This window comes from Pholcus phalangioides, unplaced genomic scaffold, assembly GCF_987345545.1.
Source record: "Pholcus phalangioides strain wild (caught in Gottingen) unplaced genomic scaffold, Ppha-v1.0 ptg000009l_1, whole genome shotgun sequence".
Taxonomy (NCBI): Eukaryota; Metazoa; Arthropoda; class Arachnida; order Araneae; family Pholcidae; genus Pholcus; species Pholcus phalangioides.
Window position 1 is genome coordinate 22,426,935 of NW_028301602.1, and position 19,102 is coordinate 22,446,036.

The 19,102-nt window shown below is 37.4% G+C and overlaps 1 protein-coding gene across 1 annotated transcript in view; it reads right to left on the bottom strand.

Moving 5' to 3' along the window:
• Positions 1-7,303: 7,303 nt before the first annotated feature.
• Positions 7,304-19,102, bottom strand: part of LOC149082539 (uncharacterized) — a 56,187-nt gene continuing 44,388 nt past the window's right edge. Inside the window, exon 3 of the mRNA XM_089236882.1 lies at positions 7,304-8,908. Coding sequence (XP_089093008.1) covers positions 7,580-8,908 — 1,329 coding nt within the window. The 3' untranslated portion in view covers positions 7,304-7,579. The remainder of the gene's footprint in view (positions 8,909-19,102) is intronic.

The following is a 19,102-nucleotide window of genomic DNA, read 5'->3' on the forward strand; positions in this document are numbered from 1 at the left end:
AATGTAGACCTCATCCAAGATGCCAAGTACTGTCAAACTCGGTTGTAACGACACCGCGGCTATAACGTGAATAGTTGGTGGTTCCGGCTGATTCCCATAGAGAACAATATTAATGAACCTGGCTTATATAATATACAACGACACATTTTTCGTCACTTTTGATTGACTGTTAATGGCGTTTTCCTTAAGCCGGGTTTTCCTAGGCACAGGTTTCTACAGCGCGTGCAGCGTGAAGAAATTCTACTCCTAGGAAAACCCGGCTTTAGAAATTCTTGGTATGAATATTGATCACATTCAGGAAATATTCACCTGTTCCAAGGCCGTAGGCGGGGGGGGGGAGGACTTGGGGGGGTCTGGTCTCCCCCTCCCGAAATGAGAGAAATTGCCTCAAAAGAGGGAAAAAGATGGCCAACTCTATTATTTCACTTTGATCCCCTTCCCCCCCCCCCCGAAATGCAAGTGGTCCCCATCCGAACGAAATTTTTGGCTACGGGCCTGACCTGTTCATTCTATTGATACTTAACGACGGAAAATTTATTGTAACCCGTATGAACGGGGCATCCCCTAATTTCTCTGCAATTTTGATTTTGCCCTTCTCCGTTCTTTAATAAAATATCCCGTTTTCTCCGTTTTTTTTAACGTAGCTTATTTTAATTTATAATATTCATTAAAATCGGGATGAAGATAATTCATATAATTTATAAATTACATTAAAATTCATGTAACTATCCATAAATTTTCATCACACATGTTCAAAAAAATTTTTTTTTTTTGTGAATAAATTTCAATTTACTATTACTACCCAACCGTATATGCACCTCATGCCGGGGAACTGGCTCGCATTCCTGCCTTGAATGACGAAAACCACAGAAAACCAACCAACTTCAGCTGACCACCACTGTGCCGTCAATCGAGTTCGAAATTGGACCCTCATGATGAGAGTCCAATTTCAATTCACTGCAGATTTGCTGTGGGACTTCATAGTTTCAGTCTGAAATTACCTAGAATAGGACTACAACTGCTACTACATACTGACCCACACATGAATAGGGACTGAGTCGTTTCGAATGTTTACTAGATCGGTTAGAATGTAGGACTTCATTTACCAAAAAGGACTGTTTATAAGCAATAATTGGCAATTTCGCCAATAATTAGTAACATTTTTTGGTGAGAATGTGTGATGTTAGGTGTGTATGTTCCACTTTACCGCATTTTTCCTCTATAGAATATGGTTATTCTAATCGTTATGAAAAATTTCAACTTGATATATAGTAATTTATAGTATCTGATAATATTTTTTACATTTAATAGGTAGCGAAAACGTCGACACGTCTACGGTATTGTAATGGCACTTCGGTTACAACGACGAAATCCCACAGAATCTCCGATATCGTTATATAGACCGAGTTTGACTGCACGTAACTGCATATCCAGTATGGATCGTAAGTTCATATTAATCAAGCACAATGGAAATTTCGTTTCGGCTCAATTTGGGGACGGATTTCGAATAGCACTTGTGAAATACGCTTCATTATTTTTTTGTAATGTGCGGAAAATTTATAATTTATTTTCTGATAATAATATATCATTGATATTCCAGGTAATCGAACTTTCCAAGAACGTTTTCCTCGCTCTTCGGTTCGGTACATGATAATGGACGTTTGAAATTTCTGTAAATTTATCACATGAAAGCTTGACGATGTCAAAATTGATACGCATGGACGGAAAAATACCGAATAGAGCAAAACAGATAAATTCTTCTTTTTCTTGTCAAGGGAGATGCTCACGATCTGTAGGTTATTCATGAAGGAATATATTTTCCGCTCGAACTTAAGCCACTTGGGTGGTGGGGAGCGTTACTCATCCCTACCACAGGCTTACAGCCGGTATTCAAGACAAAAAAAATTATGATTACATATTCAATAATTGACGTATACACATAATAATTTAATTTAGCTGCGAATAATGTCGAAAACTGGTCATTTGACAATGTTTAGGAATTCACCCGATATTTTATCAAATTACACCAATACATTTAGTGTTGTTTCTCCACATTTTAATAACAAGAGCTCGGAAATTCATTAGCAATGCTCTATAAATTAGTTTTTTTCCACCTATTTTTTAAAATAAAAATGCCTCTTTTTTAAATTTTTATTGGCATTTTTCTGTCGCAAAAGCCTATTTCGACATTGTTTTATGTTTATCGGCGAATTTTAGGGGCCACACATTCTGTATAAAATTGATAAGGTTCTTAATATAATTAAGAACTTGTTCTTTGTGAAAATATTCTAATTCCTAGTATTGATTCTTATTAAAAAGCCCCATCCGTGTCTCTGCAAAATCTTAATGCAAATAGACGTAAGTGCCTGAGAGATACACATCTGACAAAAAGTGTTGTCAGGCACAGAAGTGACAAAGATTTTTCACTTCTGCTATGTGTACATAGTTTACAGATAGCAATTAATATACTTTCAAACTAACATTGATTCTATAAGAGTTTTAATTAAAATATAATTTTATATACAGGGTATCCTGTAAAAACTGATTCTCCCTTTACATCATCAACTGTACGTCGCAGAGGTATGATTCCAATTTAAAAAATGCTCAAAATGAGTTCAGAAAATCCATATATTGCAGTTTTGAGAGTGAAAATACAGTGTCGCAAAATCTCGGTTTTTATACGGTTCCCCCTGTCGTCTAACCTCCAATTAGAAAGTTATTTCCTATCTCTTCTGAGCCCAACAATAAAAATAACATGTTTTGAAGTGCGATATTCGCTGAGATATTTAAATTCTAATTTCTGTAGAAGTAACAATAAAATTTCTCCGCGAATATTTCACTTAGAAACATGAATTTTTTTTGTTCGTCTCAAGAGAGCGCAATTATGAGCAACAACTTTCTATAATAGGGTTTTTTAGCAGAAGGTGTTCATATAAAATTTAATTTTTTTACTTTGGTACATAGTGACAGTCCTCAAAACTGACACACGTTGATTTCTGAACGCATTTTGAGAATTTTTCAAATTGGAATCATACCTTTACGACAAACGACTGATGAGATCAAGCAATACCAAGCCGAATTAGGACTTACAGGACACCCTGTATATTATTCTCTAATTTTAGCTTGTATTATATTGCATGTTAGCTAATTGCTTATTTTGAATAATTCACCTGTGACCTAAGCATGAAGTGTCTCAAACACTTCTCTTTGGCATGAGGGTATCAATTAGGCTCGATTTATAATGCAATCATAAACTAATATGGAACATAGACGTCATCCAATATTTTAGTCAATATTTAGACCCTTGATATCTTAATTTTTTGGTCATTTTTTCTTTTTTTTTCCAATTAATTATAAATGTTTTTTTAGTGCCCAAACTTCCGGTCTCTATTAATAACGGAAGAATTAAGAGTTTAATTACCGCTGCGGGAAGGAGCAGTGGCTCTGTCAATGTTCCCTGTAATGTAAGCGCAATCTTTGAGTGATGGATCCCTTTACTATATCATTAAAGTACGGTATTCACTCCCTTCGATGTCTCGGAAAGGTACCACGCATAGTTCTTTACCTAAGCTCCACAGAAGAATAAAAGGTCTAAAAAAATTTGTCAACGTAAGCCGATCATCAGCGTATCCGTCGCACCTTCCAAGGAAAAAATTTAAATTCCATGCATTTAAACATTTTCGAACAAACTCTGAACAGTCGAAATGCGATTTAATTTGGTGATGTTTCATAGTTATACAGAGTGGTTCTGAATTCACTGGTGTAAGACACCTAAACAAGCATTTTTGATCGTAGAATGTGCGGTCGAATCGCAATCGCAAAAGCGGTAGAGGGTGTTTTTAGAGACGGCTCAACAGTACTTCACCGGAAGCAAATATATTTTTCCGATGGATTTGCTGCAATAAGTGTAATCAAGCATTCGAGGCTGCAGGGTATTGTATTTTGGGAGTAGGCCCTTCTCATGGTGCGACCTGGTAACGCATATTCTACCACGAGTCAAATTCTACCACTTCTTGATTATTGTTCGGCGCAGCATAACCTTGATGAGCCTTGCACCAATAAAAAAACAAACCCCAATCCAGTCCGAAGGTGTATATGCACCCCTCGAATGGTTGATAGTGCGTGTCGCAGCATATGCACCTTCGGAATAGAGTTTGTTTTTTGTTTTTTATTGGTGCAAGGATCATCAAGGTTATGCTAGCTAATCAATGATCAAGCGGTATAATGATTTGTGGTAGAATGTGCGTTACCAGGTTGCACCAGAAGGGCTTACCTCCAAATTACAATACCTTGCAGCCTCGAATGCTTGATTACACTTATTGAAGCAAATTCGCCGAAAAAATATGATATTCGTTTTTGGTGAAGCGCTGTTGTACACTATCTAAAAATACCCTCTACCACTTTTTCTGTACCGGTTCGACCGCACATTCTATGACCAAAAATGCTTGTTTAAGTCTTACATATATCAGCTCTTAAAATTTGTCCCATGAATTTAAAACCATCCTCTATGCTATATATTCCAGTCAATTCTTCGAGGTTTGATTCGAAACTTTGAACCCATTCTAAGTCAGTTTGGTGGCAACAGACATTTAAAATATACCCGAAATAGTGTTTAGAGATTGTTAAAATATATATGTTCATTGGGAATCGATGTTGAGGCGCATTAATAGCTGTTCTGGGCAGCACATGGCCGTCCAGTTGGACTCTCCCGATTACATATTCCGTTCCAATGTCTTTGATATGATCAAGCTTAGATATTGGGCCGGGACAAGTTTTCTGAGCAATATTCGGTATAAACATTATATTGAATAATTTATGGTAACAATGAAAAGAAAATCTATTATGTATCGTGATAATCCACTCCCATTTCAAGATATTACGATAGAGAAGTGAATTTCTAACAAAGACTTAACGGATCAATTCACAGTATAACGGTAATCGATTCAGCGTATAATTATTGCTCGTATTCTTTCTTTTTATATTTTGTAATAGGGAAACGTATTGAATTTTTCGTGATGTTTTCTCTTTTAAAAATGGGTCTGTAATGCTCGTAAGAGTGAGATAATCGATTGATCGGAAAAACATTCTCTTGGTGCATCAAAAAAGTTACAAAAACATTTTTTTTTTTTTTTTCGTGCCTTTTTTTTCCCTTTCGAAACGAAATTTTTGGAAAAAATCGGTTTTTGGACGGAGAAACTGATAAGAGGCACATTTAGGAAATATCTTCATACATACACTATATACATAAATATATGTGGTATACATAATTTATTATGTAATTTATTACAAGGTCATCAACGGTTTCACACGTATGGATTATTTTTTATAAAATTATTGAGTAATTTTCATCAATAAAAGGCATGCATTACAGTTATTTTTCTGCGTTATACGGTATTGCAGTGGTTCCCAAACTTTTTGAAACGCGACCCCCTTTTGATCAGAATTTTAATGGCAACCCTATTTGTTTTTAAACTTTAGTTAAAATTTAATTGATTGCGCTGCACAGTTGCTAGTAATATGTGCATAATCAACTCTGTATTTAATAAGGCCCTGATTGGTTTCTTGCGAAATGGAGCTATCTGGTTGGTCTATGCGAATTTTCTTACAATTCCTGTTCGTGATGAACTTTAGCCATGCAATGCGGTTCTAGGCAACGATTATGGCAAAGTTTACCTACTCTTTCAGAATTGGCACATGTTGGAATGTGTGTATACGTGTTGTGAACCTGATTAGTTAATTATGTGCAATGCTTGTTATAGTGCTGCCATCTATTTTTCGAACTATGAGTGAAGTTTGATGATTGAAGATCTGTACCGTTGTTTATAGGGTTGTCTGCACTGCACAACCATAAGAAAAAAAAGAATTTTTTCTTCATTTGTTTGTGTGTAAGATTTTCTATTTTAATGGGAGTTTACCAGACGCACTATATCCTGTAGTTTCTAATTTATAAGTTGAGTGCTTTACTTTTTTGACTAGTGAGTGAGTACATGAATATAATAGCTAAGACTTAAGGTGTGTTTTAAGTTTAGCATATATATATTTACGTTAAGAATAAAATTTATTTTAAGATGTTTAAATTTTGGAAAATCTTTATCGCCCACCTCCCCCCCCCCGCCCCAAGCTCCTTTAAGCGTTCCCCCAGGGGTAGTCGTGACCGACAGTTTGGGAACCACTATGGTATTGTATATCCTACTTTTTTATGGTGAAAAAAGGGTAATTTTTAAATATACCACTAAATTTTGAAAAGAAAAAAAAATCACTATGTTTAATGTTATGGTAGTACCGTTACCGTTAGCTCCGTGGGGCTTGCACAGAAGCCGAGTTTAATTTTTTTGTGTCTACAGGGTCTCAAACTGAATTGACTCTTCTAACTCTGGTCATATCTGGCTATTGGGCAATTGATTTGGGTAGGAAATCTTTCTCGTATAGAGAAAGTATTTCTTGAGATCGGTGATTTTGCAAGGTGAAATGGTAATTTCTTAACATTTGTAAAAGAAAATTTGAAATAAAATTTATCATTAATGCCATGGAAGCGCCGGTGTGGTCATCAGTTGACTGGCTGGAGTTGAGCTTGTGCCACACTCACGTCCAGTCTAGTTCAATAGTCATTCGCAAGTATTTGCTTCCAATATTTGCCTTCCCCCCGCTACAATGAAGCACCAGCGTAGGTTAAGAATTGAAACCACAGAAAAGCAACTTCTGCTGACCACGTGCTCTCACGAGGATCGGAAAAAAGGCTTTTGACAACGTGAAGCCATCACGGCATCCAAACACTCTATTTATATGTATTTTTTTTAGTGCAAACTGATTTAATAGTTATTAGATAAATAAAATCCGTAAAAATGTGTAAAAAAATCCTTGATATGACAATCCCTTAATTTGCATAATGACTGAATCACGTAAAAGAAAATTATCCAGCGAAACCGTTGAAGCCTTCTGATGATACAATTTTTCAATCAAAATTTTCCAAACAATATTGAAAGAATTGTCTCCATAAACGATTGCAGCTAGAGTAAACAAAAATATCTGAAAAAAAATGAGATAATTTATATGTACATATTTTATACGAAATAATTACCATAATTTGGACGAATTACGATTGTCATTAACTTAATACATATATATATCTCAATATTTCGAAGGAAAAATAATCATTATTGATATTAATTAATTGCTGCATACTGAAAACCTCATGCGTCACAAATATCTATTTTCTCTTAATTACTACACTGTATACACGACGTACTGCTAATTAGAAATCGAAATATGCTAATGATGGTAATAATAATAATAATAATAATAATATTAATAATAAAAGGAGTCTTGTGAGCCGGTAGGGAGGGGACAGGGTTAAGTGTGTGGGGATTTTTGTTTGTTGTCAAACAAACATTTGGAAGCCTCCTACATGTTCCACCACGTACAGTGTTGAATTTTTATAATTAGTGTATAGGTAATATATTCATATTTACATGTTAAAGCTAAAGAGATAACAATCGACGGGGGGGACAGTTTTGAGGGGTCGGGGGCAGGGGGAATAAATATCTGTATATAGTTCATAATACTAGAAAGATGCTTTCTTTCAGTAGGCATGTACGGCGTCGAGATCCCCGAGATCATCGAGGTCGAGCGCCGACACGTCCAGGACCGACTTGCAATCCGACCAGCCCTGATGAACGACGACACTGTCTTCTATTGGCTGCAGATGATGTTGTTGTTGCTGCTGCTGTTGTGATTGCTGATGGTGTTGTTGTCTGTCGGTCATGTTGAATCCTTGAGGACATATGGAATTTTGAGTGGTTGTGGTGGTGGTGTAGATACCATTCGTGACTATCCCGTTGTTGTTGCTGACCATAACACCTCCGCTGAGCGCGTTGCCACCCGTAGATGCTGTTGTCATTGAAGCCTGAGGATTGTTGTTGAAAGGTACGGAAATACTGAGCAGTGGGGTCAGGGCCACATCCAGAGGTGTGTTCGGGAAGCAAGCCCACCAGTCGTTGGTTGCGGCCTGGAGTGTGTTGTTGGCGTTGTTGCCACCGTTCCCACCAACGCCGTTGCTTCCGGTGGCTCCGGTCATTTCGAGTTGTTCTGTGCACGCCAAGTCCAGTTCGTTTGGCAATTCGGGACTGCCACCGTCCGAGCTGAAGAAATCGTCGTTCAGTGCCAGGGCCGTGTTCACGACCGTGGAGATGGAGTCCTCCGTTCTGTACTTGTACAGACTATCGAGTTCCAGGTCCTGCTCTAAGACTTCGTTCCAGCAGACGGTGCCCGGATAGATCCCGTTTGGATTGTTGCCTGCAGCACCGCCACCGCCAATGCCATCCGGTGTCACGACGTGGTCTTGTCGGATTTCGCCTGCTGTTAGTTCATGAGCCAGCGGTTCGAGTGAGATCATATCTTCTTGGTGGGGAACCAGATGGTGCTGTTGATGTTGGTGGACCTGGGAATCTGCCCTCTCGGGCTGCTGCGTTTGGCCTCCGTGGCTGATGATGATTTCGTTCGAATACTCGCATATGCCAGTGGCGACAGCCGCGTACGCGAACTGCTGCTGAGACGGTGAGGACACGACAGGTATGGATTTCATGTCGTTTATGAGGTCCATCTCTCCGTTGCTGCTGATGATGGACTCGGCACTGCTCGGTGGGGTGTCGTGTTGGAAAGAGTCCAGGACACGCGGGATCATGTCGTGGACTTCTTTGACTTTCTCCTTTCGGCTTTTCTTGGACGCACTGCCGCCACCGTTGCCACCCATCTGTCGTTGAGCCGGCCTCCTTTTCTTAAATATACCGTCGACGAGGGATTCGGCATATTTTGGATCGAGCCTCCAAAATCCTCCTTTCCCCGGCTCGTCTTTGCTCCTGGGAATCTTTATGAAACATTTGTTGAGCGATAAATTGTGGCGTATTGAGTTCTGCAAAGAATGAGAAACATATAAATCATTTTTTTAGAACGAACACATAACAAAACTTTTTTGAGAAGATTAAAAACAAATAAATATTTCACTTCATGCAATAAAATGTCCGACCTTGAATCTCTCGTTCATTTTTCAAATTCGAGATCAAGAAAAACACTGGTTCAAACACTGTTACGTAGATTACGTAGACGGGAGTTTTCGATTTCAGAGTCGCATAACATGGATATAGTTATGTCATCTGTCATAGCAATTCTGTTTTTTGCATAGACTGGGAAGAGGGCACTAACCAGATGAGTTATCGAATTCTAGTAAGATGAGCATTCCGAGACGCTATGTGAATTCGACTATGCCAGGGGATCTCCAAAGAATATGGCCCGCTGGCTGAATTTTGTCCTTGACGCTTTTTTTGTCGTGGCCCGTCGATCATTTTCAGAAAATGTTTGAAAACATTGAAAAACGATTAATTCTAGAATTAATGAAAGAAATAATTCTAGAATAAAAAAAATAATTCTAGAATAAAAAAATAATTCTAGAATAAAAAAAATAATTCTAGAATAAAAAAAATAATTCTAGAAGAAATGAAAGAAATAATTCTGGAGTAAATATATAATTAATTCTGGAGTAAATATATAAATAATTCTGGAGAAAATATATAATTGAAAGAAATGATTCTGGAATAAATGAAAGAAATGATTCTGGAATAAATGAAAGAAATGATTCTGGAATAAATGAAAGAAATGATTCTGGAATAAATGAAAGAAATGATTCTGGAATAAATGAAAGAAATGATTCTGGAATAAATGAAAGAAAATATTCTAGAATAAATAGAAGAAATAATTTCGGAACAAATTGAAAAAAACTCAGAATTAATGAAAGAAGTAATTTTAAAATTTTTGTGACAAATAATTTCATAATCAGTCAAAAAAATAACATAAATTGACATTGGGTGACCATGGTGACGCAAAAAATAATTAACCTTTATTTTCATGGGCCGCTTTGGTGACCCTACAACCCTCGTAAATGTTTTGCTAAATTCTTGTCTGAAGACACCAGCCTGTTCAACTGGACGAGAACTTGTTAAGGGAAAGATTTTGAGGAAAATCCGTGTCAGTTACTTAAAGAATTGTATTTCTTTTTCGAACCCGTTCATACATTCATTTTTTGGATCGTAGTCACGTGTCGAAACTGGAAAATGGTCACTTCATGACAACACAGCAGAAAAAGCGCGTTTCTTCTGCTACGTTTGTTGTCTAAGATGTGTAGTTTCATAAACTACAGTAAAAACCCAGTCCCATAAGTTCGTAAACAATTTAAAAGTTCATTAAAGTTGAAGGAACTGGTATATTTGAATGCAGTTTGCGAACAAATTATTCTCAAAATAAGAGGGGATTTTTTTTTTTTTTTGGTATAGGAAAAAAAATTGAAATTTTTGTCGATAGAGAGCGTTGCATGAGGGCATAATTAAAGAATTCTGGACCCGAACCTTGCTTCCGAAATTTCTTTTACGTCCGAAACGTTCGTAAAGCGTCAGCCGGCGATTCTTCAACGATACTAATTTGCCCACTGATGCCAACATCCCTATGGAAACCTTATGTAATTGTCAGTAACAGGAAAATTAAGAAATATGCTATTAATCGTTCGCGCTGATTTGCACATTTCCAGTGATTTGCTTTCGTGTAGTGTCTGCTATCGACAAAAGTTTAAACAAATATTCTTTTACCTATTCCAAAACTAACGTTATCGCAAACTGCATTAAAATATACCAATTCCTTGAATTTTTGTGACTTTTTTAATTATTCACGGATTTATGGGACACCCTGTACAAAAAAAAGCCATCCTAAGACGACCACATTTCTTCGAGAAGGGTACGACACATCGTATTTTGCATGTCAGCAAAGTTGCCAATTATTGCAAAAATATTCATTACAAAAAATTCAATGGTCACAAATAAAACGACACCGGGAATCGAAGTGTATTTGAGGAAAAAAGAAAGTTAAAAATGACAATATTTTTGGCACAAATATTCATATTTATAGTCTTGTAATTATAATAATATATTTTATAAAAATTACCTGTTATGCACTATTTCAGCGAAGATTGCACATTCAAGTACGTGTTTTATTGGAAAAATTAAACATTTTTATTGAAACGTCGGAATAGCCAAAAAATATAGAAGTGCCCGTAAAATGCTACACTGCGTCCAGTCAAATCAGTCAGTGTACCTCCTCGCGTTGCCCCTGGTAACTCGGCCATAGATTAGTCCAAAAAAAGTACATGAGAGGTTACATCTCCTGCAGTGCAACTAGGGGGAGAGAAGGCGGGGTCTGGTGTCTCGGACCAAAGGGAGCGCAAATTTTACCCTTTAACCTCTTCAAAATTATATGGGTGCCAAAATGCATACTTATCCCTAAGGGCTGCAATTAGTGGAGGGGGGGGGAGGTGGATCTGGTGCCCTGTAGCGGGACTAGAAGAGGCGCCTAAACTCGAATTTCACTATCGATTCGGGGTATAATGCCCATTTTGCCTCGTCAGATCCATTCTGGCAGGATTTGCAGCGATGGGCTCCTAGGCCCAGGTGCACTGCGTCACAACCTGAAGCATTAATAAGGGCAAGCAATAGTGCCATCAAGCCCCCTTCACCACTATAAAGTCGTTATGAAATGGACCCTGCTTAGAAGTATTATTTTTATTTTTTATCTAAAATTAATTAATTTAAAAAACTATTGATTGGTAAAAATGAGATGTATTGAAAGAAAATTCATGAAAATTTGGTCATCAGTAAATTTGATGAATGCACGTGCATTTTTTACTCGATGCCGAATTTCCGTAATTCAGCTTAATTATGCTTAATACATTGCATGTCAACGCCATCTATTGTAGATTTTTGAAACTGTGTTCAAAAATAAAAAATGTAGTTCCAAAAGTTTAGTTTTTTTCCGGAAAAAAGAAACTGGAGAAGGGGGGGGGGGGAGAGAGAGAGCGAGAGAAGAGAGAGAAACCCGAACTTTTCTTCAATCCCTTCTGTGTCCGAAACGTTCATAAAGATGCATTCGTATCTTTATGGTGATTCGTGGCTGAAGTAAAACAACTTCACCAATAGTGCTTGATCCACCAATGTTAACATCACAATGAAAACCTTATGTAAGAGCCAGTAACAGCCGAATTCAGAAATGAACTGTTAACCTTGCACCCTGCATTTTGCAGGACAGCTTTGCATATTTCCAGTGATTTGTTTTCGTGCTAGGCCCTCTATTGACAAAAAAATTGAACTTTTATTTTTCTGTAAATCCCCCCCCCCTCTCCGTGAGAATAACTTTTTTTTCAAAAACTGCATTCAACTATGCTAATTTAGTACTTCAATTCTCACGAATTTTCAAACTATTTAGGAACTTATGGAACAGCCTTGAAATGGTTACTCGAAAATTTTCTCTCGTAATATTCATACAGCCCCCCCCCCCACTAACGATTAAAAAAATAAAATCGTAATCCAGGTCTTCAAGGTACGAGTTATTATGAGTCTACTAACGGTTCGTAACCCAATGCTAAAGTATAACAATGTTCGTAGTTCGTGCGTCCCATTTCAACGAGATACGAGGGTGACGTTAAATACGTACGTCATTGGCATTCCTTCGGTATTAGCCATGCTTAGGAAGTATTAAAATATATATAAATGAGTTGGAGAAATGGACAGAATAGAGACGAGGCGGGGATAAAACACGTCATACTATACTGGTTTCAGTCCTGGCAAATCGCGTGATTTCAGCCAGAAATGGCAATGCCCTTGCGATGGGCGTTGCCTGAGAAATAGCGAAGGAGAAATGATGAGATGTAGGGATAGGGAACAAGGACCCGCGTTTCACCACAACCAATCTCCCCTTATACTCTTGCAAGTAGGTATACATATATCCTGATTTCGGAATATGTGTACATACAGTTCTTTCATCTCAAGGAGGAAGATTAACATTTAATCCAACGAAAGGGCTTCGACAAGTTACTATGAACCGAGTCTTTACGTTGTATCTAAGAAATGAACTCGGAATCAAAATAATGGTAGCTTAGCAAAGTAATTTATGTTCTCCAAAATGGGTTCTATCTTCTCTCGCGCACAGAAAGAGGATTTTTGAAATCCGATATAAGAAATTTAAACATTGTTTCGAGAGTATGAAAGATAGAAAAAAAACTTTAGCTGAAGTTCTTTTTAGTTCGAGGATTCAATAGTTCATGTTTTATTTGAGCGTTTCAAATTTGTGACGAGACATACAGTATACCCCGCTTAAACGGATATCAACTGTCCCGGCTCATACAGTAAAAGTCCGTTATAACGAATACGGCATGTAACAAGAATCTCATAAAAACGAGTAACTGGTAAGTGATTGTCGAAAGCTAATGTTAAAGATACAGAAAAATATTCGAGTATAACGAGCCATTAATGAATGAAAATCAAACACATTCACTATAACGACAACAGAAATTCTCGAAAATATGTTTTTCTTTCCCATTCTTTAAGAATTATACATAAAATGGACTGAAAGTGGCATTTTTTGCCTCTTCATCCTTATTCATTGCTTTTTCATAAACGGGGCATGCCAGTACCTCCCTATAGATAAGAAGACCACATGTGTGCATGATAGCTTCTTGTTATAAATATAGTAGGTGGAAAAACACATTTTTATCTGTAGATGTCTTGGTTGGTCCGGTGGGGGTAGGACCTCTTGTTTTGGCATCGTATTGCTTCCCTTGGGAAATCCTTCACCCCCCTCCCTTTCTTGGGATCTTCCAAAACCGGATACTGGGAAAATAGGTCAATCTCACCTCTGCCTCAAATATCATTGGACACTTTTGTACTGCAATGAATACTCCATTTGCAGAAGCTACTGCATTTTATAAAGTGCAAAATTTTGTTATAAAATCCAACATTGTATATGCATAAGCGCCAACCTTATAAAAATTATAAGCCCCCGATTTTTTTTTTTGGGCTTAAAATTTCTAAAAAAGTTCAAAGGTATCATAATACTCTTCATGTTTAACAAACCCCCTCCTATTTTAGGGGCCCCAATTTTTTGCAAAGAGGGATTCTCTTACACGTTAAAATACGGTAAATATACTGAAGACAGCTTGACACTTCGTGCCCCCCCCCCCTAAACTCTAGGTTTTTATAAGTCATAGCTAAATCCTCTTGCCGCAAATTACTGACGAACCGTTGATCCTAGAGGCACACTTCCAATTAGGACAAAAGTGTCCAAATAACGTCAGATACGTCATTCATATTGCAAAGGGCATAGTTCTAAAAATATAAAAATTAACTTTTCATACGGACACCCTCTCTTAAAAAAAATCAAATTAGAAAGTTGTTGACCTGTCTTGCCTGAGGCCAACAAAAGAAATTCTACGTTTGTAAGTGCAATATTAAAATGATATCTATGTAGAGGTATTTATCATTATATCGTTGTAGAGAGGTTTCACCGTATTTCTGATCTCTCTCTTAGGCCTCTCCTATTAGCCCTCTCGATAGGTACCGCAGAACGGCCTAGTTACTACGGTATCGTCGAAAACCGTTCTATTTAGGTCGGGTTATACTTCTGATATCATTTGTGCGAACTAATTTTTTATCATCATCAAGTTGGTGTCCGTGTCTCGAAATTTTGAGGGACAGCAGTTTCATGTGTATAATCCGCAGATGCGAAATTCGCTATTTGGAAGAAAAAAAATTATCATCATATAGTCTACAACGATTTACAATCCACATGCGAATATTCCATTATTCAATAATGAAATTTTAACTCATAGAAGGGTTCTCTCTGGATATTGTAGTGAGGTGAATTCATAAACAATAGTCATCTTGACTCCGCCGGGACTCAAACCCAGGCCCTCTTGATATCTTCGGATGAGAAGAAAGCCGTCTATCTCTCTCTATCGTCCCACCTGGAGAGGAGGGAGGGTATTTCCTGAAGTTAAGAGAGGCTATTAATGCCTCAACTTCAGCGTCTCACGCCACAGTGCGTGAGATAAGGAAGGCAGGGTCACGTCTCTAGTGATTTAGATGGTGGCGTGCTTGCCCGGTATGCAAAAGGGCCTGGGTTCGTGTCCCGGTGGCGACAAGCTGCCTTTTTTCTTTCCGAATTCACCTCAGAAAATATCCAGAAAATATGTTTCCTTGAATGGAAGGGTTGTTTGTCACTCTTTTCTGTTGAAAAAAATATTTTTCTACTCATATCTATAATGCTATCAATAAATCTCCAAATATTATTTTTCATCAAATTATAATTTCTCATCTATTTGTTTCTATCCCAACTGTTTAGGGCAAAAAAAAAACGGCAGAGATGATACGCAGTAGCGTATAAACCCCATCAAGATATATACAGTATATTCCGATGTTTTTTTAACGTATTATATGTAATATCCTCGGGTTATACACAGGAAAACACCAAGTTAGCCAAACAAGAAGTGTATATTACTACTATGGACTGTCACTACATCAAAACGAATTCATAACGAACTGGTGCATGCCAGGAAGTGTTGCGTGTGTAATACCACGCGTGGTTCTAGCATGGTTCATGTTATTCGTTTCGTGTTCGAGAAGTGCTGCCATCTGTACGGTAAAATCTGTCATCAAAATGTACAGTTCACTGCAAGCGTCTTCAAAAGAAATATTGATATGAGTAGTGTTTCTGTTTAGTTGAACAGTGGTCAGAAGTACTGCCAATCAATAACATAATATCAACTAAGTCTCCTAGAGTACTTATTGGCCACCCATAGATATCCTTCAATATAAATTTTATTTATTTTTCTATGCATTAATTTTACAATTAGTAGTTTTTTGAATTCTCTCGTGAAAATATTAAGAGAATTATTGTGACTGTACCATAGCGTACGGTCGCACAGTTTCATTTCTATGTTTCAGATGCCAGCTCTCTCCAGGGAGTCAAAAAAATATTACGGTGCCCACTTAAGATCTTAAAATAAGTTAAGTCGAATTACGAATTGATTACTCTCTCTCATGCGCGACAGACTTATCGGATAAGTCGCCATCTGATAGCAGTGTGAGCTTTGGCCTGAGTTAAGACTGGCTGTCCATGTGTACGGCCCCGTTCAGCTCACACGATTTCTAAGGTTAAGAGAATTCATTGGCTTTCTAGTTTAATGGTCTAGGGTGCTCACCCGGCAAGTGAGAGGTAAGGGTTCGATTTCCCCGGTAGGCTAATTTTCTTTCTTGGATTTATCTAGCATCAGCCAGCTGCCGAAACCTTCGAAGTAATAACGGAGAGTGACGCTACACGCACACCTTCGGATAAGCTGATTAAACTTCATTTGTCAACACTTATCAAGATTGCGAGATGCAATAGATATATACTTTCCACTGAAAATTTCGACTGGGTTGTCTCACCATTTGATTCCGCAGAGAGTGCGGAGGAGAAAGATTTCACTACTTGTGAGCGAGGTGAAGTTATCGATCGATTCCGCACTCAAAAGTAAGGTCACCAAGAGTGAGGCATCGGTAGCTGCTTTTTGGCTTGGACTGAGAGAGGAGTACCCTAATCTAATGAAGAAAGCAATTAATGCATATCTATGCGAGCAAGCCTACTCTCTGCTATGGCGACAATAAAATACAAAGCAGAAAATGAACTACTTACACTACTGAACCGCACATGCACCTCGTACACATTCCTCTATGGAATTTCTTACGAATTGGTGCGTGCATATGTTGCGAACCTAACGTGACGTTTGTTTCTGCGTAATGCTTGTTATGTGTAGCGCTGCCATCTGCAAGCCTGTGATTTCAAGAGTACCTGCTCTCTAAGCATCAATCACAAGTTTCGCTTTAATGATTAATCGAACAAAACTTTACTGACGTATTTTACTCAGTAATTTTTGTTGCAGTAAACTGCATTCTGTTTTCAAGGAAGGGTGATCCCAAGTTTTTAATGTTATTCCCAAGGGTGCCGTGAACTTCAAAAGGTTGGGAAACGCTAATTTAGAGTATGCTCAAACGGGTGGTTTACCACCGACCTGGATTAACTTCACGCGTCGTGAGAAGTGTGGACCGGTTGAACTCTGCTTATGCGTCTCCAGTGACGGTTCCAAACTTATGCTGGGTGTTAGATCTACCACGGATGCTCGGGGTCGAACCAGACCGTGGGCGTTCAACTCCAGGGATAAGTCTTTGTTTTCAGAGCGCCCCTTCACTGTCCGTGTTCGGATACGGCGTCCATAGCCGAAATTTTGGCCTTTCGCCTTTTGCCCGAAACCTTTGTTAATAATGAGTGTTCTGATTTTGAGACACTAAAGGAAAAATTTATGCCATGGATAACTAAAATTCACGATCAAGGCAACGATGGTTTACATGACGTATGTTTAGTTGTAAATGAGCTAGAATTGTTATTGACGGATTTTGTTGAACATAAAGTGTTCCCGAATGACGAGTCAATATTTTTCAACAACCTCATTGGTAATGGTATGCTTTTCTTTGGTAATCTAGATGGTATGGACCAGTGTTTCTCAACCTTTCTTAACCCAAGGACCAGTAAAATGCCTGAAACAATTCGACGGACTACTTGCGTCCCGTACTACGGGACATTTCTGTATTTTTAGTTGTTCTGAATTGCTTTTTTTATACGCTTGTCCCGTTTTTTCAATGATGTTTATTTAAATTTATAATGTTCACTAAAATCGTTCATAAACACCGTTTTTATAACATGATAATTTCGGGTATAAATACGAGTTTCCGTCTAGTCATGAACATTATTTCACGTCCCTTTTAGAATTTCTGTAAAAACAACCTCTCGCGGTATAAACTACCAACATCAAAAATTTGAAACACTGAAAAAAAAAAAACCTCCAATGAAATTAAAATGCTGATCCAATAAAAAATTCAATAATTACGGCGGACTTATTGGGTTGCCGTTTTTGAACGGTGACCACCACCGATCCTTGTGCTTATTACAAATTTTCATTGTAATATTCATGAGAAATTTCGAGAGTCCCGCGATCGTATACTAAGTGGCCAGCGAGCTCATCAAAATTTTGAGCACCCCTTGATCTAAAACGGGGGGGGGGGGTGTTTTTATGCATGGCCCGCGGATTACATGTGGCTCTGGAAGTTTTTTGCAGTGGCCCGCTAACAAAAATGCTTACATAGTTACATAATTTACAGAGATGCTGAAAAAAAATATGTATTTCGGAATTGGTGAAAGGAGTAATTTCGAAAGCACTTTAAGAAAACATTTCAGAACTAATGAGAAAGATGATTTCACAATTGTATTGAAAGAAAATGTTTTCAAAATTGGTGGAAAAAAATTATACCGCAGTTCATGAAAATTTGTAATTAATGAAAATATTCCAGAATTATTGAAATATTTTCATAATTAATGAATGTCATAGTTAAGGGAAAAATAATCTCAGAATAAATGAAATTTCCCATTGGACACACCCATTTTACGAATCTAGATACCCCAGTAATGTTGGCGCTTGGGCTATAGTTGATATTTTTTTCTTTTGGCCAGTAATATCTGAATGGTTGAAGAGCCGTGATCTAAAACAATTCGACGGACCACTAATTTACAGTATGCGAGTCTAATCTTTTATTTTCAATCTATGTAAATATTACTGGTATTTATGGCATACAATTAAATTATACGTGATTTTAGTAATTGATTATTGAATAGTATAACTGTCTTAATTTCAAGGACTTTCTCTGGCCCCACATAAGTTGAGAAACACTGCTTAACCAATTTTTGAGCGCTCCTCCAATTTATGACCAAGTTGTACAATTTTTCATATGTGAGTGTGTGTGATAATTTGTTTTATACTTAAATAACAGATTTGAGAAGTTTGAAAAATTATTATTTAATCAAATTATATTAATTAATATATATTAATCAAAAAAGTTAATAAATTAGAAATTTACATTTATTACAAAGAAAAAATGCTAAAACTTTGCAAATGTATTATTTAAGTAACCAGTTAACATTTGTAAAAAAATTGTGCAGTTTGTTGGTTATCGTAATTTTACATAACTATGGTCCTAGGCCACAACTATGGTCCAAACACCCGTGCTCACTAAAACATCGATAATCGAAATGCTAACAATATCTAGTGAGCTATTTAATTACTAAAGCAAAGAGCATAGTGTAATATGGAGGTGTAGTTAGGCTTCTCTCCGAATCCGCGAATCAGCTGTTACTTGGGGGTTAT